Genomic DNA, 25,722 nt, shown 5'->3' on the forward strand with positions numbered 1-25,722 from the left:
CTGAATTGTATGCCATTCTGGTACTCTTCCATGTCTCAACGTTAAAGTGTCATTGAAATTGGTGTTGTGTAGCTACTGCACTGTCGTTATTTTTAAAATATGCCTCAAACATAAAAACACGATGCATAGGACCCGAATGCTCCATTGCTTACTAAATGGCGACATTCCTATTACCTGCCTTCTAAGTTTCATCCTCACAGTATGGTCGTATGTATTTCCAACTGTTGAAAGTGGTAGATTGTTTCTATCGGACCCTGTATATCTGAAGAAGAAAGTATGGAAATTGATGATGATGATTTATGAAGATAGAGATTATTCTATATACACAAGTAAGGATGGTACTGTCTGAAAAAAAATGAACTTTTCGAAACAGGAGAACAAGAGCCTGTCATATAGTCACTCATTTACGTGGCAAAAAATGAAAAGCTAGTGAAGCCAAATGAACATTGGAAATTTGATTTTGCCTCATTGATGATGACATTAAAGATGTTATTCTGAATTATAGAAATATCTATATCCATTCAATTAGAGGACAATTCAGTCAGGAACGTGATACTTCACCAACGAATCTAGCAGAAATAAAGGCACTTATAGATCTTTGTATTTTGCTGGGAGCCAAAAATGTTCCCTTCAAAATGCCAAGGGCCTTGGGATAATGATGGGAAAGGTATCCCAAGAATGTCATCCAGTGGTCGTTGTGAAAGCTATCCGAGAAACAAAGTTAGCAAAACCATAAACAAACATGTGTCAGATATGTTAAAAGCTCATATGTAAAGACATTTGATCATGTTGTGTGTAAAATTTTATAATCATAAACCTGAGTCTGTTTCCTCAGAGTAGGTTGTGTTTTTGTGAAGTTTTGATAATATAACAAATTAAACCAACCAGAATAAATATGTTCAAATATAATGCACTAGTATACATTAAGAAAATATTCAGTTTTTTCTACAGCTAATTAGTGATAAAAATTCTGTAAAAATTTAATTTATTCTTAATGTGAAGCTAGAAATAAACATTTAAATTTCTTATATATGAACAGTATAGTAGTGGCAAAAAAAACCGAACGACTCTTGTAGCTGATTTCAGAGCCTTGTTCACTCCAGACCATGATAGATTGGTAACTAAGACTTTCGTGGTTCGAATCCTGCCTGGGAAAGAAACTTTTTTTTGTTCCTTATCCAAATTTATTCCCAATACTTTTCGATTGCTGGTAAAATTCATGTTCTGGGAATAATAATTTAATTGAGTAGTAAAATATTGCTGCAATCGAAAAGTATTGGGAATAAATTTGAATAAGGAACAAAAAAAAGTTTCCTTCCCAGGCAGGATTCGAACCACAAAAGTCTTAGTTACCAGTCCATCGTGCTCTGGAGTGAACAAGGCTCTGAAATCAGCTACAAGGGTCGGTCCGGTTTTTTTTGCCACTACCGTACAATTGCACGCATATGGTGAAGGGTTAACAAAGGATTGAAGAACTTCTAGACAATCTCATCCAAGTGACAAACTGCACAATGGTGATGAAAGTATGTCAGATATGCACCAACAATGTAAGCACCAAGAACATACCACTTAGCTGCTTAATGCAGAACTACATTCATCATTTTTAAAGATTTAGACACATAGCAGTATGATGCTAAACTTGGAATCTCGAATTCAGGCAATGGCACGTACATTATTATGTAATAATAAGATTATATTTAAAGAGAAGGTGCAAAAAGTGAGCGTACACTTAGTTTATCCTCCAGTATGACATGTGGCATCAAAATCTCATTTGTTTAAAATTGCCATTTAGCCAGATGATGTAAAATGCCGTCCGTTTAAACTTCACCTTAAACCTGTACAAAAAAAAAAAAACTCTCATAACCATTGATTTGACATCTGGTTTAGACTTATAACTGGACGATAAACTACAGAGCGTTCGCCTACGGATGGGGCCAGGAAAGCGGCATATACTGATACGCCGCTTTGTGCGTGCAGTTATTGAGACACGCTCGACAATCAAGGACATCAAGGTCGACAAGCTATCAGTTGTGAGCCAGATGTTGCAGTATTTAACACGTACAGTGCAGTTTCTTGACACAATTGCTAAATATTCAGCATGTGTGTAAAATTTATTAACAATGAAAAACGCAAAATTCACGCTTGAACAGAAAGTTTTTATGTATGATGCATATGTGAAAACAGAGTCATGTAGAGAGGTGCGTAGGCAATTTGAAGTGAAATATCCAGGTGCTCCAATTCAGGGTAGAGAAACTGTTAAGATGCCTTGTTTACAAATTAAGGACAACAGGGTCGATAAATGCTACAATTCCTAAGCGAAAACAAAGAGTATTGACGGAAGAAAAAAATTGATGAAATCAGTGCATCATTTATATGCTCTCCTAATAAATCTCTAAGACGTGTTTCACAGGAAGTTGGTGTTTCAAAAACATCAGTCTTTACAGCTGCTAAACTTTTAAAATTAAAACCCTACAGAGTATAGTATAGAAAGCAGAAGCTTACGGATAGACGATTCCCGCAAGCAACACCGCAGGCAGGCCACTTTCCTGGCCCCAGCTGTGGGCAAATGCTCTGTATTTCCCTAGAAATAGAAATCTTCAGTGCAAAACTGGACAGTTGGCAATCTTAGTTAGGAAATGTAGTTGGCCAACATAATTTGAAAAAATTAGATCATCTTTCAATGTATCAGTTAATTAATGTTAATATCTATTTGTATTAAGATTTTGTATCAAGGATGAACACAAAGTCTTTCCCTGATTATGAACAACAACGCTAGATACAGGGATGCGGTTTTCAGCAAACTTACACAGTTTTCATGCATACATTTTCACATGAGCTTTGTTTATTGTCCGGAGAACATCTAATTGATATCCAATTTCGTGCCATATTTTCACCAACATTTCATTTTTCCGACCCTCAAATTCGAACTGTGTCTCTTAACTTGTGAAAGATTGACTCATCAGAAAAAAAAAAAAAAAACAAACTTGTTTAAAGTAGTCACTGTGTTCTTTAATTCGTTCTAGAATGTCCGCCAGCAAATGCCACCTGAATGGAAGAGCAGTGTATTAGCACCTGAGGCATAGATGTGGTGGAAGTATGACTGACATGTACACTCTGTGGAACCCATCACTTTAGTTGTAAAAAGGAGAATGAACACTTCATTCAATGTTGCCAAAACAGTAAAGTTCAACTTCCAGCAATTCGTAGCATCCTAAGCTGATACATCTTATGACCACATCTGACCATCAGTCTGTCCTGTCTTTGCTATGACAATTTAAAAATCAGAAGAACAAACTTTAAAGAAAGTTGGGATTTATCTCCAAAATCTTGTATTTTGCCACAGCATGATGATGTATGTCACCTTTATCAGGTTACATCAGTTCATTTTGTTAAAATGCAAGTCATAAATGGACCGAAATTAACAAAATCGAGCAACATTATATATAAAGGATTTCTTGGAGATATCAGACAGTGAAACCATCAAACATAAGATAAATGCACAATAACGATCTCCCTTTCTCTAAAAGATATTCTCCCTTAAAGATTACTTCATAATAGCAAGTTCATTGAAAGTCAGTACATATTGGTTGTCTAAGAATTAGGTTTCCCATAAATCTTGCATTGTACTGACAATTTACAAAGTAGCCTATTAAAGTCTGAATGCAGGAAATACAATAAGTGCGATGTTTTAAAATTGAATACATTTTTGATATGCTGCCTCATATGCTACTAGTATCATTATATTCTATCAATGTCTCTTGTTATGTTTTCGTAATGTTTATGTTTAATTTTATTTTTGACGTTTTTCCGTAATTGAATGGACAGCTTCCAAGTAGGAGGAACATTGATATTTAAGTTGGGTCTACTCTAATTTTTAACTGCAGTTATTATTGGTATACTTTATGTTAGTATTCGTATCATAAAACTTTTAGATCATGACTCCCTGAAATAAATTCTGCTATTCCTTCCTTACTGCCTTGCCTGTTGTTGTGAATGGATTTACAGTATGGTTAATGTATGCTTCAACTTTATTGTAACTATATTTTTTTTTTGAACCAATTAGACCTCTGTCTGTTTACTAAAGTTCGAAAGGTTTATCTGTGCAAGTAGATGCCATTCTAGTCTGGATGCAAAGAGAAAGTGACTAATTGTGATGGCTGCTTCTAATGTAAATACTGAAGTGGTACACGGTACTGGTAGTTTTGTTCAAATATAACTTATTTTATATATTGCAATTTACACAATAAAGAGTAAATTATTTGTAACTTCGCTGTCTCATCAGGTTTAGAAGCCATTGGCCCTATTTTCCTTTGTAACACATGAAAAAGGGAAAAAATTTGGTTTCTGCCAATGCACATACCTGCAATTTCTCGCACACAGTAAACTGTCAATATCATATAACACTTGTAGCCACAACGCTATAATTTGATTTTGTAGTTATTTAATGCATGCTTCATTACAACATGGAAGAAATATGAGAGAGATTCAATTCAGCTCGGAACTTGAATCCAGTGTGGCTTAGTGAATAAAGCGCCAACATGTAAAGCTAGAAACCTGGGTTCGAGTCCCGGTGCCAGAGAGAATTTTTCTCTGTTCTACTGATTCTTCACCATACGGAAATGCAGAATTACTGCACTGAAACTCCATATGTAAAATGAAAGAAGTAATTGTTATATGTACAATGATTTTTGTAATCAACATTCTTTTCAATAAGATGCAGACTCTAATTTAAAAAGCAGAAGGAGAAAGGACATTTTAATAGTATGTAGTGTTTTTTTTTTTTATTTTAAAGACACAAATTGTAGCATACTCTCCTTTTATTTATGAATTGTTACAGGAAATGATATGTACTGTCTTAGCCAACAGCAGAGTTACTAAGGATCCCCATGGTTACTGGTGAGATCACTGGTCAGGAAGAACAGGATTGAAGAGACAACAAATTTCTTTTATATATAATTTATTTCATCATTAATCATTAGCAAACCACAATTTTTTATAATGAAAATTATTGTGGAAAACAACAGAATACAAAATAAGTTAATACAGAGCAAGTCAGATCTACGGCATCAGCGGAAAGTCGTATGTGTAGTACCTGCTGCACCATCGCAATGATCAGACCTCTTGCTCGCTTATGTTTCGTGTTTAGTTACGTAAACACATTCACAAGCGAGGGTGCAGCTTTATACCATACATTTAGAGTGCAATAGTGTGTTCATTATGAAATACAGCCTTAAACAAAGAGTGTTTATTTACGAGAACTTTATGAAATACGAATTTTGGAGATCAGTTGTAACAAACTTCTGTCAGTCATTCCCTGATTCGCCAGAGCCTTCTAAAGCATTGATTTACAATTTAGTGAAAAAATTTCGTACAACTGGATCAGTATTGGATAAGAAACGAACATGTGTGAAGCGTGTTCTCATTGAGAAGATGTTAAATGAAATTGGCCACCGACTAGAGAGAAGTCCTATGACATCATCCCGGCATGTGGGTAGTGGTATCATAATCTTCAGTGATAAGAGATACGAAATAATTAAAATTAAAATCTTATAAAATTCGTGTAGTTGAGAGTTTAATGAAACCTGATTATCAGATTTAGGTTTTGCATGTGGTTCCAACAGTCAGTGTATAATGGACTACTTGACCCCACCTTAATTTTTTTATAGTAACGAAGGATGGTTCCACCTCAATGGTTAAGTGAAACACTCAAAACACACACCGTTTTCACGAAAAACTGCTACATGACATAAATTCGATGCATTTCGGAGAACAAATTCTGCTGGACATGTCTTCAGGAATATGCAGCCTGCCTGATATCACAAAGACGTCATTTCGAACTTGAATTGTGAATTAGGTAAGTACATCATTACGCAATACTAACCACAAAAACACGAATGAATCCTCTGCATATGGTAGTGTCGTTATGTATGAATCAGCCACTGTGAGTGCAGTTAGGAGTCTAGCCCTAGCTGGTTCACTCTGTAGGTTATATTCCAAATGTTGCACTTAATTGTAAACGACACAAATCTCACTCTTTATTGCAATGTGTTTTATTATACTGATGTATTGCTTTCTTAGCATTAGCTATCACTTCTTTTGATGGTTCGAATGTGTGATATGGCTCAGGGATGGCCAATTGTCAAGACAGATGATAATGTACCATCCATATTCAATGAAGATCTAAAAGCTGTTTTATTTTTCCTTATAGAAAAAACACGTTCTTTGCCCAGCATTAGAATGTGGAATTATCAAAATCAATTTTGCAACCTCAGATAGCCTCTTGTATCTTATTTCTCCATTTGCTAGTTTCATCTCAGATAAATGTGCCCATTTGGTGAATGTACCAACTTACTTGCTCCTCATCTTGGACTTTAGCACTTTCCCATACATCTTAACGAATACTGTCTGTCTTGTATTAAAATTTTGTAATCGAAAAATGAGTGAGAGTTCAGCTTGTCTTGGATTAAAATTTTGCAATCCACAAATGCGTGAGATTTCAGATTGCATGCATGCGAGCATGAGATCGGCCTCAATTCAGTGTATCTCACACACTGTGCATGAGACTTGGCAGGTTTGCAATAGACATCTTCTATTTCTGTTTTTCTGTTGTGAAATGAGAGTCTATATTTCTAACTTTTATTTTGAGGTATTGTTCACATGTTTATTACATTTTACAATGCAAAATTGTACATGTATGGTATTACAAGTGCAATAAACTGAGTTTAAAATGTAAAAGTATTGCAATACCATGTAGAACATGTTGCAAGATGCCAAGAGCACACAGATTCTGTTTGTGGAATCGAGTGTGAAGGTGAGAAATGCAAGAGAAGCTAAAACTTTTCTTAATGGATCTCTTATTTTCAGTCACCCAGGACATACTATCACAATAGACGAAAATACAGATTTAGGTAACATTCAGTTGTTGTTCTTGCAGTGTAGGCTTTCACGGCCGGAGTCTATAGAAGTAGATTCATTTTCCGGGCTGAGAGGCCATGGTCTATTAGTTGGTTTTATACCAAGACGTTTCGTCTGCAACTGCGGCAGACATCTTCAGTGGAGTGGTATCCGAGGTCGCAAGACTCTTCTCGGCGTACCTGAGGCAACTGATCCTGTGTCTGGTTGTGCGAGCGTATTTATAGTGCGGCTCGCGGGCCGAGGCCTGTTGTCGCTGCGGTCCGCGCTGCTTTGTTCGCTGCTCCCGTTCTGGGTTCCTTTCTTTTGTTGTAGTGGCTTCTTATCTGTTCTGTTTAGGACCAGGTACCAACACTTGTTTAGCTTTACGCCTTCTTCCTTGCGATTAAAGTTGTTGTTATGTTTATGTATTTCGATCGCTTCTCTATGTAGACGGGGGAAGAAGTGCGTCGTCGTGCTCAAGATGTCCGTGTCCTTGAATCTAATGTTGTGATCGCCCTCTTGATAGGCATGTGCTGCCACTGCCGATTTGTCGATCTGTCCTAGGCGGCAATTCCTATTATGTTCTGTCAGTCTCGTTCTGACGCTCCGCTGTGTAGTACCGATGTAGACCTTCCCGCACGAACACGGAATCCTGTAAACTCTGGAGTTTACAGGATTCCGTGTTCGTGCACATATTATTATTGTTTATAAATACCATCAATAGATGATGCCAGGTTAAAGGCCACTTCCTGGAACTAAGGTGAGTAGAAATTACTTTATATTAGCTATGTCTCAGTCCAAATCAGAATGTAATTTTGTATTTGTTTGGGGCTTGGGACTGTCGCCCACGAACCTCCACTAATAAAAATAATAATAATAATAAAAAAAAAGAATTAAAACCAATGAAATAACCAGAGGAAACAAGTGGTATTTTCAGTGAGGTTAAGTTTGTGGAACAGAATGAATCTGTGAAGGTAAAACTTAAATCAACAAATCGAATTAATTGATTGATTGATTTAATAAGTAGGCCCTAAACTTAGGAGGGGAAATCATGTGGCAGCAAGGCAGCAGCATTGCCAAGTCGCTGATCCTACAAAGAATTCGTGTTTTACACATTGAATCAAAATGCATTTATTTTTGCATTAGTAGAGTAAAAAATCATTTAAACATTTTTTAATGTAAAATGCGGGTTTCACAGCAAAGAGAATAACGTTAAATCGAATTTAAAAATACATTAATCATACGTAATAATTATTGGAACCGTGAAATTTCGAAGTTAAATGCGGTAAAACGTTAAATGGAGGTCGCCTAAATCGGGGTTCTACTGTACTTCACTTACATCTTGTTATTTGTAAGGATAAAAATGTTATTACCTTCCACATCCTCTGTTATTAAAGTACCTACTGTAAACCGCAGTTAGATTGGTCTAATGCATGTTATTTTGACCCACACACGATAAAAAGGTTTTTAAAAATTTTCACACTGCGAGTTTTATCCACATCATCCATTTATGCGCACCATATGATAGTCAAATATTTTAAGAATAACTCCCGCTATCAGGATTTTCTATAATGGTCTCTGTTGGACACCTGTGCTGTTCATGGTGTTTGTTGTAGTAGTAGTAAATTAATACTGTATAAACTTCCTTCTTCCCAGCTGATACTGGTGATTGAAAAAATCAAGTAAGTATATTTTTTGTAAGCTCAGAGTATTGGCATACAATACTTGATTATTGTAAAATCCCTTGACAGTATTTTCTATCTAAAAATAAATAGCACCTATGCACGTGGATAGGAGTTACACTGATCCCAGCCAAAGTAACTCCTAATGCTAAGCTGTTATTACTAAAATGGAAGAAAATGGAATTTATGTTGACTGTATGCATGCAAGTCCTATTGGTCGATATTGGGTATGGCCTAAACAGAAGAACATTTTATTTTACAAGTGGAAAAATATTGTTAAGATAATAAACCCCCCAAAATAATTAAAGAGTGTTCAAGGCATCAACATAATATAAAAGATCTGTAATTATCTTTTGTTTAATTTCTCAGGTGCTGTATTACAATGGCCCAGTTTAATTATACTATGGTTATAGATGAGAATATGTATGTGTTCAGTTTGTGTAATTTTTTCTTTTTTTATCGTGTGTTTAGTGTGGACAGTTGTGTTCAAATTATAATTTATGTGTTCAGTTTGCATAATTTATGTGTTCAGTCTATATTGTTTTTCATGTTTAGTTGGTATAATTTGTTCATGTGTTTAGTTTGTAAGTGTATAGTGTAAGCTCTCTTGGACTGCCTCCCCAAGTATAGTAGACCATTAGCTCACCCTACACTCTCCTGTAGGAGGCCGTTGCCCTTATGGGATTTCAGGCTTTTCGTATTTCGTATAAATGAGAAAACACAGGTGGGTCAAAGTAACCCCATGTGCCAGGTAAATTTGGCTCACAGCTTTGAACTAAGCTGTATCACATGTACTATTATCAGTGGCTATTATGATTGTTGAAATGCTTTTAGGAAATGTTTCCGCATTCGCATATGAAATTTGGAGCCTTATTTCTAAAAAATTTCACAATAAACCAATTAAAGACCATTTAAAAATGTATTTCAGTGGGTCAAAGTAACCCCGGTTTACAGTATGATTTATTTCTAGAAAATATTATCATTAAAATTTAGAGGCGCTGACAAAGCTAAACATGTTTTTTATAACAACATTTCCACCTGCAGAGGTTATTCATCATTAGCAAGATAGGACGATTATGTGTTAAAAGCAGCAAGGAAGCTAGAAAAAGAAAAAAAACTGTAATGAGACCTAATGTTAGGAGTCTCTAAATTTCCTGATATAATGTCAAAATGCTTTTCTGTTGCCAGTTTTCTTTGTGTAATGACACACACAGAGTACGAAATACTTATAATGAGATGTGTGGACATTGCTGTATATACCTGTAATGACTTTGTATGGTTGCACCAAGAACATTTTTATTCCAGAATTGAGACTAATGACAAATTAACTGCCTTTGAAGAAATTTACTGCAAAATTAAAAGAGAACATTAAAACAGACTTACTTCATATTACTTAAAAAATGTACATTATGCATATATCTTATCAAGATAATTAAGTTATCAATACAATAAAATGTATGCACACCTTTTTACTCTGCATATTTACAATATCAATACGCATTCACACACTCAATTATATAACTATGTAATACTTCCTTCCCATCTTCGTAATTCAAATATCACTGGTTATCATGTTGTGGTATTCGCAAAAACATTATACATAGTAACAGTTTTTGATACGTGTGAAACACAAGACATAAAAGTCCGAGTTCAAGCATACCACATTGTTCTTTGAAAGAGAACAAAATAGAAGTCATTTAATAAAAGTACACACACTGATACACATTATTTATACAGCCATTAACAAATTAAATACTAGCACTGGAATAATACGTCTATTGTTTTCAACTTATTGATGTTTTTTCTTCCATACAAACCATCACTTAAACATATTTGATATAAAATAATCTCTCACATTCTTAATCATAAGAAATTAAACACCTGCAACACACGTGCTTGCACAGAACATTGACACACAAATCTATGAAACTTTCAAGAAATGTAGGATTAGAATTGCCAATATAATGTGGAGATGTAAATATATAAGTGGATGGTGATCGTAATTTTAACAACCTACAATATATGTGTCGATTGTCTTTCTTCCAATTTTAATTTTAAATTAATTTTAAGCGTTATTTCACTTTCCAGGTACAAAAATACTTCAACTATGAACATTACACAGGGACTGAAATCCAACAGCAGACACTTTGGTGAGTACTGTAACAAAACCACTGCTTTGTTGCAAGTTTTCTTTCAATAAAATTATAATATTACATATTAAATCCACCTAAGCAGTTTTACATCACACTATATAACCAATTTCTCCCTACTGGTTATCCACTTGAGAGATACAATAGTTCTTCTGTCTCTTTCTTGAGAAACTAGCATCAATTTTACTGGGACTGAAATGCAAGAAACACATATAACTGATCAATATACATTATATTATAATAAAATAATAGGGCTAGGATTCTTAGGTAAATAAATATTTTATATGCACTGTAATAGAAACTTGTAATTGTATTTTAAGTTTCGGACAAGGTCACTGAGCATTTATTTTAAATTTTATTTCACATAAAAATTAAGTTTTCATCAAATAGTTTTCGACAAAAGCTCCATTTCAGATTAATTATCACCCAAATGTTCAATGCAATTGCTTAAATGTGACAGCTAACAACTGTTTTCTGGAACTGCCTATCTGTGGATCTGTGGAACTGCAGTCTGCTCTCTCATCACAAACAATAAGAGCTGTCACCACTAAAAATTGTACTGTAACTAACACATATAAACATTGACGTGTCATTTAGGAGTGTCTTGTAAATTATAACTCTGATTCAGGAAGCAATTATAATTTCATAAACATCAGCTGTCTCTGTTTTCGTTTCCAATCATAAACAGTCTCTAGGGAGTGCATGTTGTTTCTCAATGGCCAGGGCTTCTATCAATCTTACCATAAATATTTCTGAAGTATTCTGTTCTTTCAAAATGGGAGGAATCTTTCTGTCAGAAACAGTTCAGGATGATCCTGATGTGGAGCTACAGCACATGTGTTAAAAAAATATATATAGAAATGTGTTTGAAAAAAGACAGTGGGTTTCACACTAGGTGTAAGATTTCGTGTGTGTTGAATGGCCAGCAAGAAAAGGATATGGATGTGAATGTGAGTGACATGCCCTATTATAAATTTGCTGGGCTGACTTCTTGTGACGTTGAGTGATCTTTTTCTCAGTGCAAGGCAGTGTTCTGCATCATTTGTCATTGTCAACTTGAGGATGAATCTCATTGTGTACTGCAATTCTTCAGCAGTTGGCGAGACGGAATAATTTATACTAGTGAGTACTGCATTTTGTTTATATTCACATAAAATAACTGAAAAAATAATTAAATATTTTTCCGATTTTTTGCAACTAAAAATCCGAGCCCTAATAATAAATTACACTACTACTACAACTATTAATTTACAAAATAAAATATACATGGGACCAAGCTCTGCTACAAACTTAACCCTTCTAAAACACTTAAAAATAATCTTGCAGTTATATTGACCACCACCACCACCACCACCACCACCACCACCACCACCACCACCACCACCACCACCACCACCACCACCACCACCACCACCACCACCACCACCACCACCACCACCACCACCACCACCACCACCACCACCACCACCACCACCACCACCACCACCACCACCACCACCACCACCACCACCACCACCACCACCACCACCACCACCACCACCACCACCACCACCACCACCACCACCACCACCACCACCACCACCACCACCACCACCACCACCACCACCACCACCACCACCACCACCACCACCACCACCACCACCACCACCACCACCACCACCACCACCACCACCACCACCACCACCACCACCACCACCACCACCACCACCACCACCACCACCACCACCACCACCACCACCACCACCACCACCACCACCACCACCACCACCACCACCACCACCACCACCACCACCACCACCACCACCACCACCACCACCACCACCACCACCACCACCACCACCACCACCACCACCACCACCACCACCACCACCACCACCACCACCACCACCACCACCACCACCACCACCACCACCACCACCACCACCACCACCACCACCACCACCACCACCACCACCACCACCACCACCACCACCACCACCACCACCACCACCACCACCACCACCACCACCACCACCACCACCACCACCACCACCACCACCACCACCACCACCACCACCACCACCACCACCACCACCACCACCACCACCACCACCACCACCACCACCACCACCACCACCACCACCACCACCACCACCACCACCACCACCACCACCACCACCACCACCACCACCACCACCACCACCACCACCACCACCACCACCACCACCACCACCACCACCACCACCACCACCACCACCACCACCACCACCACCACCACCACCACCACCACCACCACTTAGTATCACTAATAATTTACAATAGGCTAACTAATCAATCAGATATTTAGAAACATCATCATCATCATCATCATCAGCAGCAATGGCAGCAATCAGGGTTATAGCCCACAGCCTGTTTAGGTCCTATAATGTATTAGTCTAGAATTGATTATATAATGTCTATTCTTATAAATACTATCAAGGATTCTCTTCAAATATTACATCATCTCTATTTCAATTAATCCACTTATATTTGCCTTCAACAATTAACTTTCTTTTTTCTTTAATGTATCACATCACATTATATTGTACATGTTTATATGTTTATTGTATTCAGGATCCTTGTGGTCACTCAAATTCTTTGAGCTGATGTCTATAATTCAGAAAAAAAAAAATATATATATATATATATATATATATATATATATATATATATATATATCAAAGAAGTTGACCATACTTCTCTTTCCATGGAGATGATACCATAGTTTGAGGAGACATTCCCAGTAGTTGCTTATAAGATCTATAAGTAAGTACAATTTCCCCATGAGGGATTACTGGTCTCTGAATAGGTGAATAGGTGAGTCTGATGATAGGATTGCTATCTTTTAGCCTATAGACAGACATTTCCTCTCTAGTAGATACAACAGTTATATTGCTGTGACTCCATTGTCAGAGCCTTATCAGTAAAAACAGGGTGGACCACAAGAAGTTAGGAAGGCTGTTGGATAGGAGAGAGACTATAAATTGTGCATCACTACTAACCCTTCTTATATAGAGTCGAAAAAGGAGGTAATTCCTTGATGTTCAGTTTGCATAATCATGTTCACCATAAGTGTTACATTGCAGACATGTGCCATCCTAAAGAAACATATAATATATATTATACAGATGGACAAGTGTGTAAAAAAAAAAAGACATTCCATAATACTATTAGGTCATTCAAATGAAACCCGGCCATTGCTAGTAGAAAGAAAGGAATTCAGTTTACTGCTTAATACTCATCATGGTTGTTAAACGGTTCTCCCACAGTGACACCAAGTGATGCATACTGGCTACGTCATATAATCCCTGTAGCCTGGAGATGAATTAATATTTAATATCACTTTCCGATGAAAATGTGGATCTTACAGACTTTTCTTCATATCTCCAAAAATATTGAAAATACATAGAGACAAGTTGGGGCTTTAGTGGGATATGGTAGTGTTTCCCAGCAAAACCTTTGCAACTTGCCCTTGTTGATTTGATGGTGTAAGCTCGAACATTACAATGGAGTTACGACCACGCTTCTTGTCAAAAGGCCTGAGCGTTTATTTTTTATGTTTTGGCTGAGATGCCCGAAAATGTCAGTAGAGTACTGTCCTTGCTCCAGAAATTCCACTAGCAATAAATATTGTTTAAAAACAACACTAATAATGAAACAACTTTTCCTGCATTTCTTTGCAATCTGAGCTTTCTAGGAGGAGGAGATCTGGTGTGTTTCCTTCCCATACTAGATCGATGGGAGTGTGGCTCAAAATTATGGTACCAGCACCTGTCACAATGCGGTGCAAGAACTGATCACATTCTCCTGATATTGTCTGAGGTTCTGTTGGCAGACTCTCACACGTTTGGCTTTCTGCTCAGCACAAACTGAATGTGTTTATGAAGAATGTTGTGAATCCTTTTATGGCTGATATTCAACAACAGAAAAAGTCCGCTTATTATTATTTTATTATTCTCCTATTCTTTCGGACAAAGGCATCAACATGTTGAATTTGGCCTGATAGCCTTCAGCAGTTATTCTGGTCGTGGATTCTCGTAATAGATGTTCGCCTGGAAAGAAACTGCACACACTAATCCTTTAGTTGATTTCCCTAGACATGTCTATCCATAAACTGCAATCATTCTGCGATGGATTTCAGAAAGTTTTACAGTACATATATATAAAAAAAAAATAATTACAGCATGCTGTTCACCTTTGGATGCTTCCATCTTGTACCATTTGCTTTTATTTTTTCATTTATTTGGAGCAACAACAAGTATGCCAATCACGCCTACCAATAGAAAGTCTGTAATCATTGTTGTCAATGTCCTTAAAGTGAACTCTGATCGATACTCTTGTTGCACACAGTAAGCCTTGGCCGATTTTAATTTGAACTACTAACTAAATACTGTACAACTAGCATGGAGTGCAGTTTTCAATCCGACTTTATGCTCGTGGAATGATTATATTATAACATATATAAAATATGATGATGATTATTATTACTGTAGTCACATGCCTATTTTACTTTTTCTAAAACATTGCTTACTAGGCTATTCATACTTCAAGTTGTTGGAACTTTAATCAGCTCTTTTGGGCATTTAAACTTTACACTATACCTCAACATCCTCTCTGCATATCACATAATAGATGAGTTCCGAAAGTCTGAGAATGGCTCTTCAGTGACACTCTTACTATAATAAATAATCATGAAATTAAAAAATAAAAACGCTCGACTTTAGACAAAAATAACTACAAGTCTAGGCTACATCTCAACATGGTCATTCTCTACATTGAGGCACTAATCATATTTAAGCATGAGCTTTCTTATTCTTGTATCAAAGAATGCTGCCACCTAGCAGCTCAACTGTGGTTTGACTCTACAAGTATCAACTCCTCATTGGTACTGAAGTGTTAGAATTCCAACCAGATTTTAGTGTCGATAAAGAAGTGGTAACAGTGCTCAGTGCAAGGTCCAGATTGTATAGACAAACAACATAACTCCCAGCCAAACTAATACACAGCAGTGATAGTGTGTGGTCGCCATGTTGTCATGGAAGAATACAATATCTGATGGTCAGGGTTCTTTGTTCTGGTTCCAGTAATTCAGTCAGAAGCACTCCTTTCCTATCCCAGAAACTTTCTGACAGAAAACGTCTGTTTGAACTTTTTGGACTTGTTTCGTAGATGTGTCTACATTCACTGCGTTGATTGCTCTTTAGCTTCGAAATTAAAAAATTGAACTCACGTTTCATCGCCTGTAATGATAATATGGTCAAGAAATTCATCCCCAACTTCACTATAATGCTGATCATCATCCCCATCTTCACTATAATGCTGGTCACAGTCTCTGCATTTTGGTTGCATTGTAAGCATTTTAGACACCCTCTGTGTACAAAACTTGTAGCTGCTTAGGTTACTTGTAATGATCTTGTACAGAGCATTTCAATAAATTTGTGAAAACACATACGAAAGCTATGAAATTGTGAAGTAATGTCTTTTGCGAAATTTTTTATCAACTCTTCGGACAAGTTCATCTGTCGACCTCTTCAATGTGCAAGTTCATTCATCCAGCTCTGCATTTTGTACACCACTTTACCTATCTGTGTATGGTGAGGGGAGAGAAAAAGCACGAATTCCACAGCTGGCAGGAGCATCAATTGCATAGCATGTGAAGAGGCAAAACATCATATCTCAACTGCACTAAATTTTGAGAAATTAGATTCAGTTTGGGTATTTTCCCAGATATTCTACACCAAAGGAGGCTACATATATATTTTTTGCTGATATACATTGAGTGACATACATACAGTATAAGTTACTTATTTACTTACAAATGGCTTTTAAGGAACCCGAAGGTTCATTGCCGCCCTCACATAAGCCCGCCATCGGTCCCTATCCTGTGCAAGATTAATCCAGTCTCTATCATCATATCCCACCTCCCTCAAATCCATTTTAATATTATCCTCCCATCTACGTCTCGGCCTCCCTAAAGGTCTTTTTCCCTCCGGTCTCCCAACTAACACTCTATATGCATTTCTGGATTCGCCCATATATGCTACATGCCCTGCCCATCTCAAATGTCTGGATTTAATTTTCCTAATTATGTCAGGTGAAGAATACAATGCGTGCAGTTCTGCGTTGTGTAACTTTCTCCATTCTCCTGTAACTTCATCCCGCTTAGCCCCAAATATTTTCCTAAGCACCTTATTCTCAAACACCCTTAACCTATGTTCCTCCCTCAGAGTGACAGTCCAAGTTTCACAACCATACAGAACAACCGGTAATATAACTGTTTTATAAATTCTAACTTTCAGATTTTTTGACAGCAGAGTAGATGATAAAAACTTCTCAACCAAATAATAACACGCATTTCCCATATTTAGTCTGCGTTTAATTTCCTCCCGAGTGTCATTTATATTTGTTACTGTTGCTCCAAGATATTTGAATTTTTCCACCCCTTCGAAGGATAAATCTCCAATTTTTATATTTCCATTTCGTACAATATTCTCGTCACGAGACATAATCATATACTTTGTCTTTTCGGGATTTACTTCCAAACTGATCGCTTTACTTGCTTCAAGTAAAATTTCCGTGTTTTCCCTAATCGTTTGTGGAGTTTCTCATAACATATACACGTCATCCGCATAGACACGAAGCTGATGTAACCCATTCAATTCCAAACCCTGCCTGTTATCCTGAACTTTCCTAATGGCATATTCTAAAGCGAAGTTAAAAAGTAAAGGTGATAGTGCATCTCCCTGCTTTAGCCCGCAGTGAATTGGAAAAGCATCAGATAGAAACTGACCTATATGGACTCTGCTGTATGTTTCACTGAGACACATTTTAATTAATCGAACTAGTTTCTTGGGAATACCAAATTCAATAAGAATATCATATAATACTTCCCTCTTAACCGAGTCATATGCCTTTTTGAAATCTATGAATAACTGATGTACTGTACCCTTATACTCCCATTTTTTCTCCATTATCTGTCGAATACAAAAAATCTGATCAATAGTAGATCTATTACGCCTAAAACTGCACTGATGATCCCCCATAGTATAAAAACTACCTGGTGTACATACATGAATATCGGAGTTTTAAGAATATATAATTTATTTCATTTGTGGTATAAAATAATAAACCATACACAGAATGAAAGAATGTCTTCGAGGTTTTAAGATTTTAAAGCACGTACTATAAGTTCTCAATGCAGACACCCCTTGTTACATGGCACACATTCAACCAGAGTCAAGTTCTTCCCACATTCTGGTCAGCATATCTGGTGTAATGGATGCAACAGCCACAACAATCTTTTATCTCAAGTCAGTGGCACATACACCCGAGAAAGAAGTCACATAGGATGAGATCGGGGAGACCTTGGAGGCCACCAATGTAAACTATTTCATTCTATGATGAACTGATGACCAATCCAGTGATGGAGAACAACTTCATTCAGCCATTCCCGCAGTTCGTTAGGAAATGCTGCCAAATGATGTTCTGTAGTCAATCCTGCAGCTGAGGTCATTTTCATCACTAAGAAATCGTACCTTAGGAACAGCATAGGGGAGGAGCACCTTAATGCAGTAGTATATAGTGCCATTTAAAAAAACACAGACTCATTGAAAAGCCTAGTATTTGAAAACATGTTCAAAATATTCCTTCTTTGATACCCTACAATTTCTGTATAGTTTCTTCATAAAATTAGAAAAAAGAAAGTTACAAGCATTGTTCCATACTTTTTACTCACCCTGTATATATTCATTCATTCATTCATTCATTCATTCATTCATAGTGTTCTGCCCAAGGGCAGGTCTTTCACTGCAAACCCAGCATTCTCCAGTCTTTCCTAATTTCTGCCTTCCTCTTTGTCTCCGCTTATGATCCATATATCTTACTGTCGTCTATCATCTGATATCTTCTTCTGTCACGAACTCTTCTCCTGTTCACCATTCCTTCCAGTGCATCCTTCAGTAGGCAGTTTCTTCTCAACCAGTGACCCAGCCAATTCCTTTTCCTCTTCCTGATCAGTTTCAGCATCATTCTTTCTTCATCCACTCTTTCCAACACAGCTTCATTTCTTACTCTGTCTGTCCACTTCGCACGCTCCATCCTTTTCCATATCCACATTTCAAATGCTTCTATTCACTTCTTTTCACTTCGTCGTAATGTCCATGTTCCTGCCCCATACAATGCTACACAAAGCACTTCACTAGTCTCTTCCTTAGTTCTTTCTCCAGAGGTCCGCAGAAGATGCTCCTTTTTCTATTAAAAGCTTCCTTTGCTATTGCTGTTCTTCTCTTGACTTCTTGGCAGCAGCTCATGTTACTGCTTGTAGTACACCACAAGTATTTGAAGCTGTCCACTTACTCTACTGCCTCATTTAGAATTTGCAAGTTTACCTTCTTTACTTTCCTTCCTATGACCATGGTCTTTGTCTTGTTGACATTCACAGCTGTCATTAGGTCGAGTAGCATATCCCTTAGTATCATCTCCTCTTCTGCTAATGCCATATCATCAGCAAATCTTACACACTTTATTCTTCTTCCTCCTACTATCACTCCTCCCATGTTCTGAAAACAGTTCTTCACTAAATGCTCCAAGTAGATGTTGAACAGGGTAGGTGATAAAGGGCATCCTTGTCGTACTCCTCTCCATATTTTACTTCCTTCTGACATTTCTTCTCCTATCCTGACTTTGACTCGTTTCTTATAAAGGTTACTGCACAGCCTCCTCTCTTTCCAATCCACGCCAATTTTCTTTAGGATACCCATCAGTTTATTCCAATCCACTCTGTCAAATGCCTTTTCTAGGTCCACAAATACTATATATATACTTCATACTTCTCTAGGTATCTTCATCCTGCCTAAGGTTTTCCGTGGTTTTCCTAAGGCGCTAAGACAAATGTCGGGATGAGCCCTAAAAGAAATGGGCCACGGACCTGCACTCATATCCCCATGAATCTCCCTAATTAACAATTACATCTCTCCCCCCTCTTCGCAATTGAGCCATCATATAGCCAAATGGCTGGTCTCGAAATTGAGACAAATCAACAAGGCTCATGACCTCCTACATAATAGCCAAATTGGCTAGTCTCTTATATGAGACAACTCATCCTGCCTAAGGTATTCCGTGGTTTTCCTCAGGCGTAAGACAAATGTCGGGATGAGCCCTATAAGAAATGGGCCACGGACCTATATGCCCTTCCCCATATATATTCCACCTTTATTATAAATTATGTATGCCCTAGTTCAGATAATATTAATAGTCTATTAAACATACGAGGTCACTCAATAAGTCGCAAATTGAAAGGACAGGGACCTCTCAAATTGCAGCTTAGATTTCACGGCGCTTCTTCCGACGGCCTTCACCTGCTTTGTCATCGAACAACAGATGACGGAGTCTTGCCATCCTAACGGCAAACACCAGCCAACTACTCTTCGCCCCGTTCCGTGATCAATTGATCAATCTCAGCCCCCCTCGCGTATGTGGTACCTAAGAGGTTACGTCCAATTTCGGCTTCCCCTTCAAAATTTTCTAGAGCTCCTTCAGGGGAGCAGCGTAACCCGGAGTGAGACTAGTGGCCAACAGGCTTGGAGCTCACATATTTAGTTTTGTACAGCCCCCAACCCCTTGCAAGGACGCGTTCTGCGTACCTTTTAAATTTTCCTCCCAATTCTCCTTAGATTTTTCGATTTTTCGATTCTAGGTATCTTCTGCCGATTGTTCGTTGCAATCCAATTGCATCTCTCGTACCTTTTCTCTCTTATATACATATATATATATATATATATATATATATAGGGTGATTCACGGGGATTTACCGTCACTTACGGAGCTTATTTTCAAAGACATTCTAAGCAAAAAATATCATATAAACATGTGTCTTAATCTCAATATTTTCAGAGTTACACTAATTTGAAGTTGTTAATAAAATATCATCTTTCTTTAGTTGTGAGGGTAAAAGAATATTACAAATACAGAATGAACTATCAGAAGTATCATTTCTTTGACTAGTGTTCTGAAGCTAAAAATGTGTTGTTAATTACTTTGTAAAGATTTTGTTTTTCAACTTTTAACTAAAAAATACATTATTCTTACGCAGTTATTACAAAAAATTGTCATAAATTATACGACTTTAGGAACTTGATTATTTACAATTTAATTAGTCATTAGTACAGTTTTAAAAAATTTACAAGAGTGGCGAGATTTGTATCAATTGTTGTGATAAATGCGTAAGAAAAGTGTAATTTTGTTGTTAAAAATCGAAATAAACTCTGTATGTAGCAACTATGGAATTCACAACACATTTTTAGCTTCAGAATACTAGCTAATTAAAGAAATGATACTCTTGAATAGTTCATTTTGGTTTGGTAATATTTTTTTATTCTTAAAAATAAAGAATAATAGTACTTTACAAACAACTTCAAATTAATGTAACTCTGAAAATTTAAGATTAGGACACATGTTTATATGACATTTTTTGCTCAGAATGTCTTCAGAAATATAATACCAGGTGTTTCAGACCACCCGTATCAGCCTTTTATATATATATACTTCTTTGTGTAATTTTTTTGTATTAAATAATTAATGTCTTAGTTATAAGTGAACATTGTAATTGGTTGGCCTGTTATGTTCATATCTTAAAATAAAATAAAAAATAAAATACCTACCGTGTAATTAGCTTTTATCTATTTATTATAAAATATATAGTTGTGTGATATCAATTACAATAGTGATATTCAAAACAGTATCAAATGATTAAAATGGAAATGTCAATGAAATATAACGAGAAAGCACATCATAGTTCCTACTACAGCTTATTATTGTTTCAGATGATCTTAGACAATGACTGGCGAAAATGCTGCATTGTTTTGCTTCCCAAGAAAGGCGATAAATAGTTCATTAGAATAGTGTAACTTCTGTAAGAATGTCGACAATCATAATGTGTTCTTATTGCGTACCATACTGCTGTGTCTTCTTGAAATTACTTTATTAACATTAACATTTCAGTATGAGTCACGAATTGCAGTGATTGGCGGCAATTAAGCCGACAGTTGGTGTACGTATTTTCTTATACGATGAGAGGCCGAGTATCGTAATGCTTGGTCTCGAGAATGGCAGTGTCGATAATACAATTTTCGGAATTAGCATTATCGGACTGCTAGTCTCACCAGTAGGAATCATCGGAACTGAGAGGCTGTTTGCCCAGCTCTATAAATCATCTGTTGCCTTTCTTTTCAATGCTGTACGAATATTTTGGTTTTTAATTTATTAGATATGATGAAATGTTTTCAAGGTCTGTTTTATCGACGTTTAAAAGTTTATATTTCTCATGGCACATTTCACTGTAAACTTCCATGTCTTGTCCTCTGTTACTTTTGCCTGCCATTAGCAAAAAAAAAAAAAAAAAAGTTTAAAAGATATTAAGAAGTTAAACTACATACTTCATTAGATCTGTAAAAGAGGATTTGTTTAAAATAAATTAGCTAAAATTCTTTGGGCCTATATTGAAGCCAAATTAATTTCCTAACCTTACTTACTTACAATGGCTTTAAGGAACCTGCAGGTTCATTGCTGCCCTCACATAAGCCGGCCATCAGTCCCTATCCTGTGCAAGATTAATCTAGTCTCTATCTTCATATCCCACCTTTCTCAAATCCATTTTAATATTATCCTCCATCTACGTCTCGGCCTCCCCAAAGGTTTTTTTCCCCTCTGGTCTCTCAACTAACACTCTATATGCATTTCTGGGATCGCCCATACGTGCTACATGCCCTGCCCATCTCAAATGTCTGGATTTAATGTTCCTAATTATGTCAGGTGAAGAATACAATGCGTACAGTTCTGCGTTGTGTAACTTTCTCCATTCTCCTGTAACTTCATCCCTCTTAGTCCCAAATATTTTCCTAAGAACCTTATTCTCAAACACCCGTAATCTCTGTTCCTCTCTCAAAGTGAGAGTCCAAGTTTCACAACCATACAGAACAACTGGTAATATAACTGTTTTATAAATTCTTTTTATAAATTCTAACTTTCAGATTTTTTGACAGCAGACTAGATGACGAAAGCTTCTCAACCGAATAATAGCTGGCATTTCCCATATTTATTCTGCATTTAACTTCCTCTCGAGTGTCATTTATATTGCTCCAAGATATTTGAATTTTTCCACCTCTTCGAAAGATAACTCTCCAATTTTTATGTTTCCATTTCGCGCAATATTCTGGTCACGAGACATAATCACATACTTTAATTCCATAACCACTACACAAAAAAGCAAATATACTACTATACACTATATCGTTACCACTAAGACTAAACAAAGGCACTCTTTGCCTACGAGATAGGCTATAGCATAGTGGTCTAACCTTTCATTACTTGAGGGGAAATCGAAACTTTTTAAAGCAGGTGAGGGCCATCACTTCAAAATTATGTATCTGAATAATACAGAAAGGAAAAAAGAGGTATTTCACATAGATAACTTTAAGGAGAAAATGTAAGTAAGATTTGAGTACGAAATTTTATATTGAAGGTTCGTAGTTTCTTATTATTATGATGTAGTTTCTATTAGAATGTACTGTAGTTCATTCAATTATGACAAAGCACGCATGTGGTCAAAGCAGTATGTTTCCTTCCTAGAGATAGTAGCATCTTATGACTGCTATGTTTCTTCTCTTGAATCTTTACTCTTCAAGCTTGGTAACCTGTGCTGTGTATAACATTTATTATAGTACAAAAAGGAACAATCAAGAAGACAGTGTGTTGCAGAAGATAGGTGACAATTTCTGTCATCTATCAAAGTGATAAGAAAGTTATTTTTTTTATTGAATATGATGGTAAACCACAATTCTTTGTAACACTTATGATTTGGGAACAGATAATACATTATGATTATATTACATTTTAAAAAAGGATAAAAGGGTAGAGGGCCAGCAAATTAGTATGATGGACCGCAGATTGAACCATGCTGGGCTGCAATACAGTATACCACAGTCTAATATATACAGTCGCGAAGCTTGGAATGATTTTTTGCATTTCTCGCGATAGTTGCTAGCCGCTTGGAGCGCTGTGAGTACTAGGAACAATAGACTGTGCCACTGCCATCGTGATCTAATACAGGCCGTAAGGCAGACTATGCGACTCCCTTAAATCGATCACGAAGGGCGGCTTTTCAACCATATAAATTAGTTGGAATGCATAAAGAGTAACATATATTTCTTTCAAATGTATTATAATTGCATTAATAAAATTTAAAACAATGATTATGAGACATTTCAGACATAATTCACTTGCGAGTTAATCCTTAAAAGCCTGAATTATTTTTCGTCAAGTTTTTCGTTTATTTCATTATAGACTAATTAAATGGATGTAATTGAACACAACAATGCTTTCGTTTTCTATTGTTGAAGCGAATATGTGGAATTACAGGGCGTGACCATATGGTAACACTAGATCATTATGTTGTTAAATCTTGAAGAATGAGTTGTTGCCTTATAATACCATCTTTCAAGCAATTTATTGAACTTAACTGAACTTTAGCATACAAATAATATATTCATCACTCATTCAGTGTTCTGCCCAAGGTCAGATCTTTCACTGCAAACCCAGCATTCTCCAATGTTTGCTATCTTCTGCCTTCCTGTTTGTCTTCTCATATGATCCATATATCTTCATGTCGTCTATCATCTGATATCTTCTTCTGCTCCGAACTTTTCACCATTCACTCCCGTTCACCATTCCTTCCAGTGCATCCTTCAGTAGGTAGTAGTATCTTCTCAGCCAATGACCCAACCAATTCCTTTTCCTCTTCCTGATCAGTTTCAGCATCATTCTTTCTTCACCCACTCTTTCCAACACGGCTTCATTTCTTATTGTCTGTCCACTTAACACGTTCCATTCTTCTCCTTATTCGCATTTCAAATGCATCTATTCGTTTCTCTTCACTTCATCATAATGTCCACGTTTCTGTCCCACACAATACCACACTCCATACAAATAATACAAAAAATACAAAAATAAGAAAATTACTTTCACAATACCTGAACAAATATATGTAATAGAATTATTGTCACAATATACTCATATGAACAAAACACATTTTCATAACATAATGTTTTATGTTAATTTTTTGTGCGATTTTCACATCTTTCGGTCGTAAAGTAAAACATTTCTTACGATATGACAAAAAAACATGGGCTGCAGATACCTACATCTAAATTTGAGAAAGCTGTATGCCAGAAGAGCATTCTCACCAGCACATCGCTGTCTTTTGTCTCCGGGTATCGGAATCACTAATGTTCCATTTCATCGTATCTTATATAATTAGATGTTCTGCGAATGACGTCCAGAAAGTAAGTTTACCTGGAGCTGTTTACAGAAAGAAAATACAATTTCATGAAAAGATTTATTGGAACAGAAACAGCAATTGTTGAACTATTTTTCAACATATTTCCCACCGGAACTGAGTCATTTGTCGCACCGTGGGATCAACTTTTGTCCCTTGTAGAAGTTCCCCCTTGGAAATAGAACCATTTGCACCTCTCTGTTGATACCACAGTATCAAAAAGTCTCAATTCAGGTGGAAATATGTTGAAAAAAATAGCTCAACAACTCCTGTATCTGTTCGAATAAATCTTTCCATAAAATTGTATTTTATTTCTGCAAACGGCCCCAGGGAAACTTACTTTTTGGACACGTCTCGTAGCTCCAATATCGCTGTTTTTGGAAGTAGATGGTCACCCCTAGCCTACTTCTTCAAATTTCCCATTTCAATTCTAATTCATTCAATGGTGAGCCAGATCTTCTACTTGGCTGCCAAGCATTTTGTATAGCTACATCTAACTACCATGTGAAAATGGACTAAAACAGTTTTTACATATATAAAGCGAATTTTTATAAAGAAAACAAAATTTGTCACATCTCTGTCTTTAAAAGTCACTCTCTGGAGAAATCGATTGAACTGTTATAACATACTGTTTTATCCATTACTTTTC

General features: G+C 36.7%; 1 protein-coding gene across 5 annotated transcripts in view; it reads right to left on the bottom strand.

Moving 5' to 3' along the window:
* Nucleotides 1-4,940: 4,940 nt before the first annotated feature.
* The window catches only part of dom (domino helicase), a 689,640-nt gene continuing 668,858 nt past the window's right edge, over nucleotides 4,941-25,722 (bottom strand). For all 5 annotated transcript variants that reach the window (XM_069845730.1, XM_069845733.1, XM_069845731.1 and 2 more), the window contains one exon: nucleotides 4,941-10,918. In XM_069845730.1, the coding sequence (XP_069701831.1) occupies nucleotides 10,910-10,918 (9 nt within the window). In that variant the 3' untranslated portion in view covers nucleotides 4,941-10,909. The remainder of the gene's footprint in view (nucleotides 10,919-25,722) is intronic.

The sequence above is a fragment of the Periplaneta americana genome, chromosome 14 (genome assembly GCF_040183065.1).
Source record: "Periplaneta americana isolate PAMFEO1 chromosome 14, P.americana_PAMFEO1_priV1, whole genome shotgun sequence".
In the NCBI taxonomy this organism is placed as follows: domain Eukaryota; kingdom Metazoa; phylum Arthropoda; class Insecta; order Blattodea; family Blattidae; genus Periplaneta; species Periplaneta americana.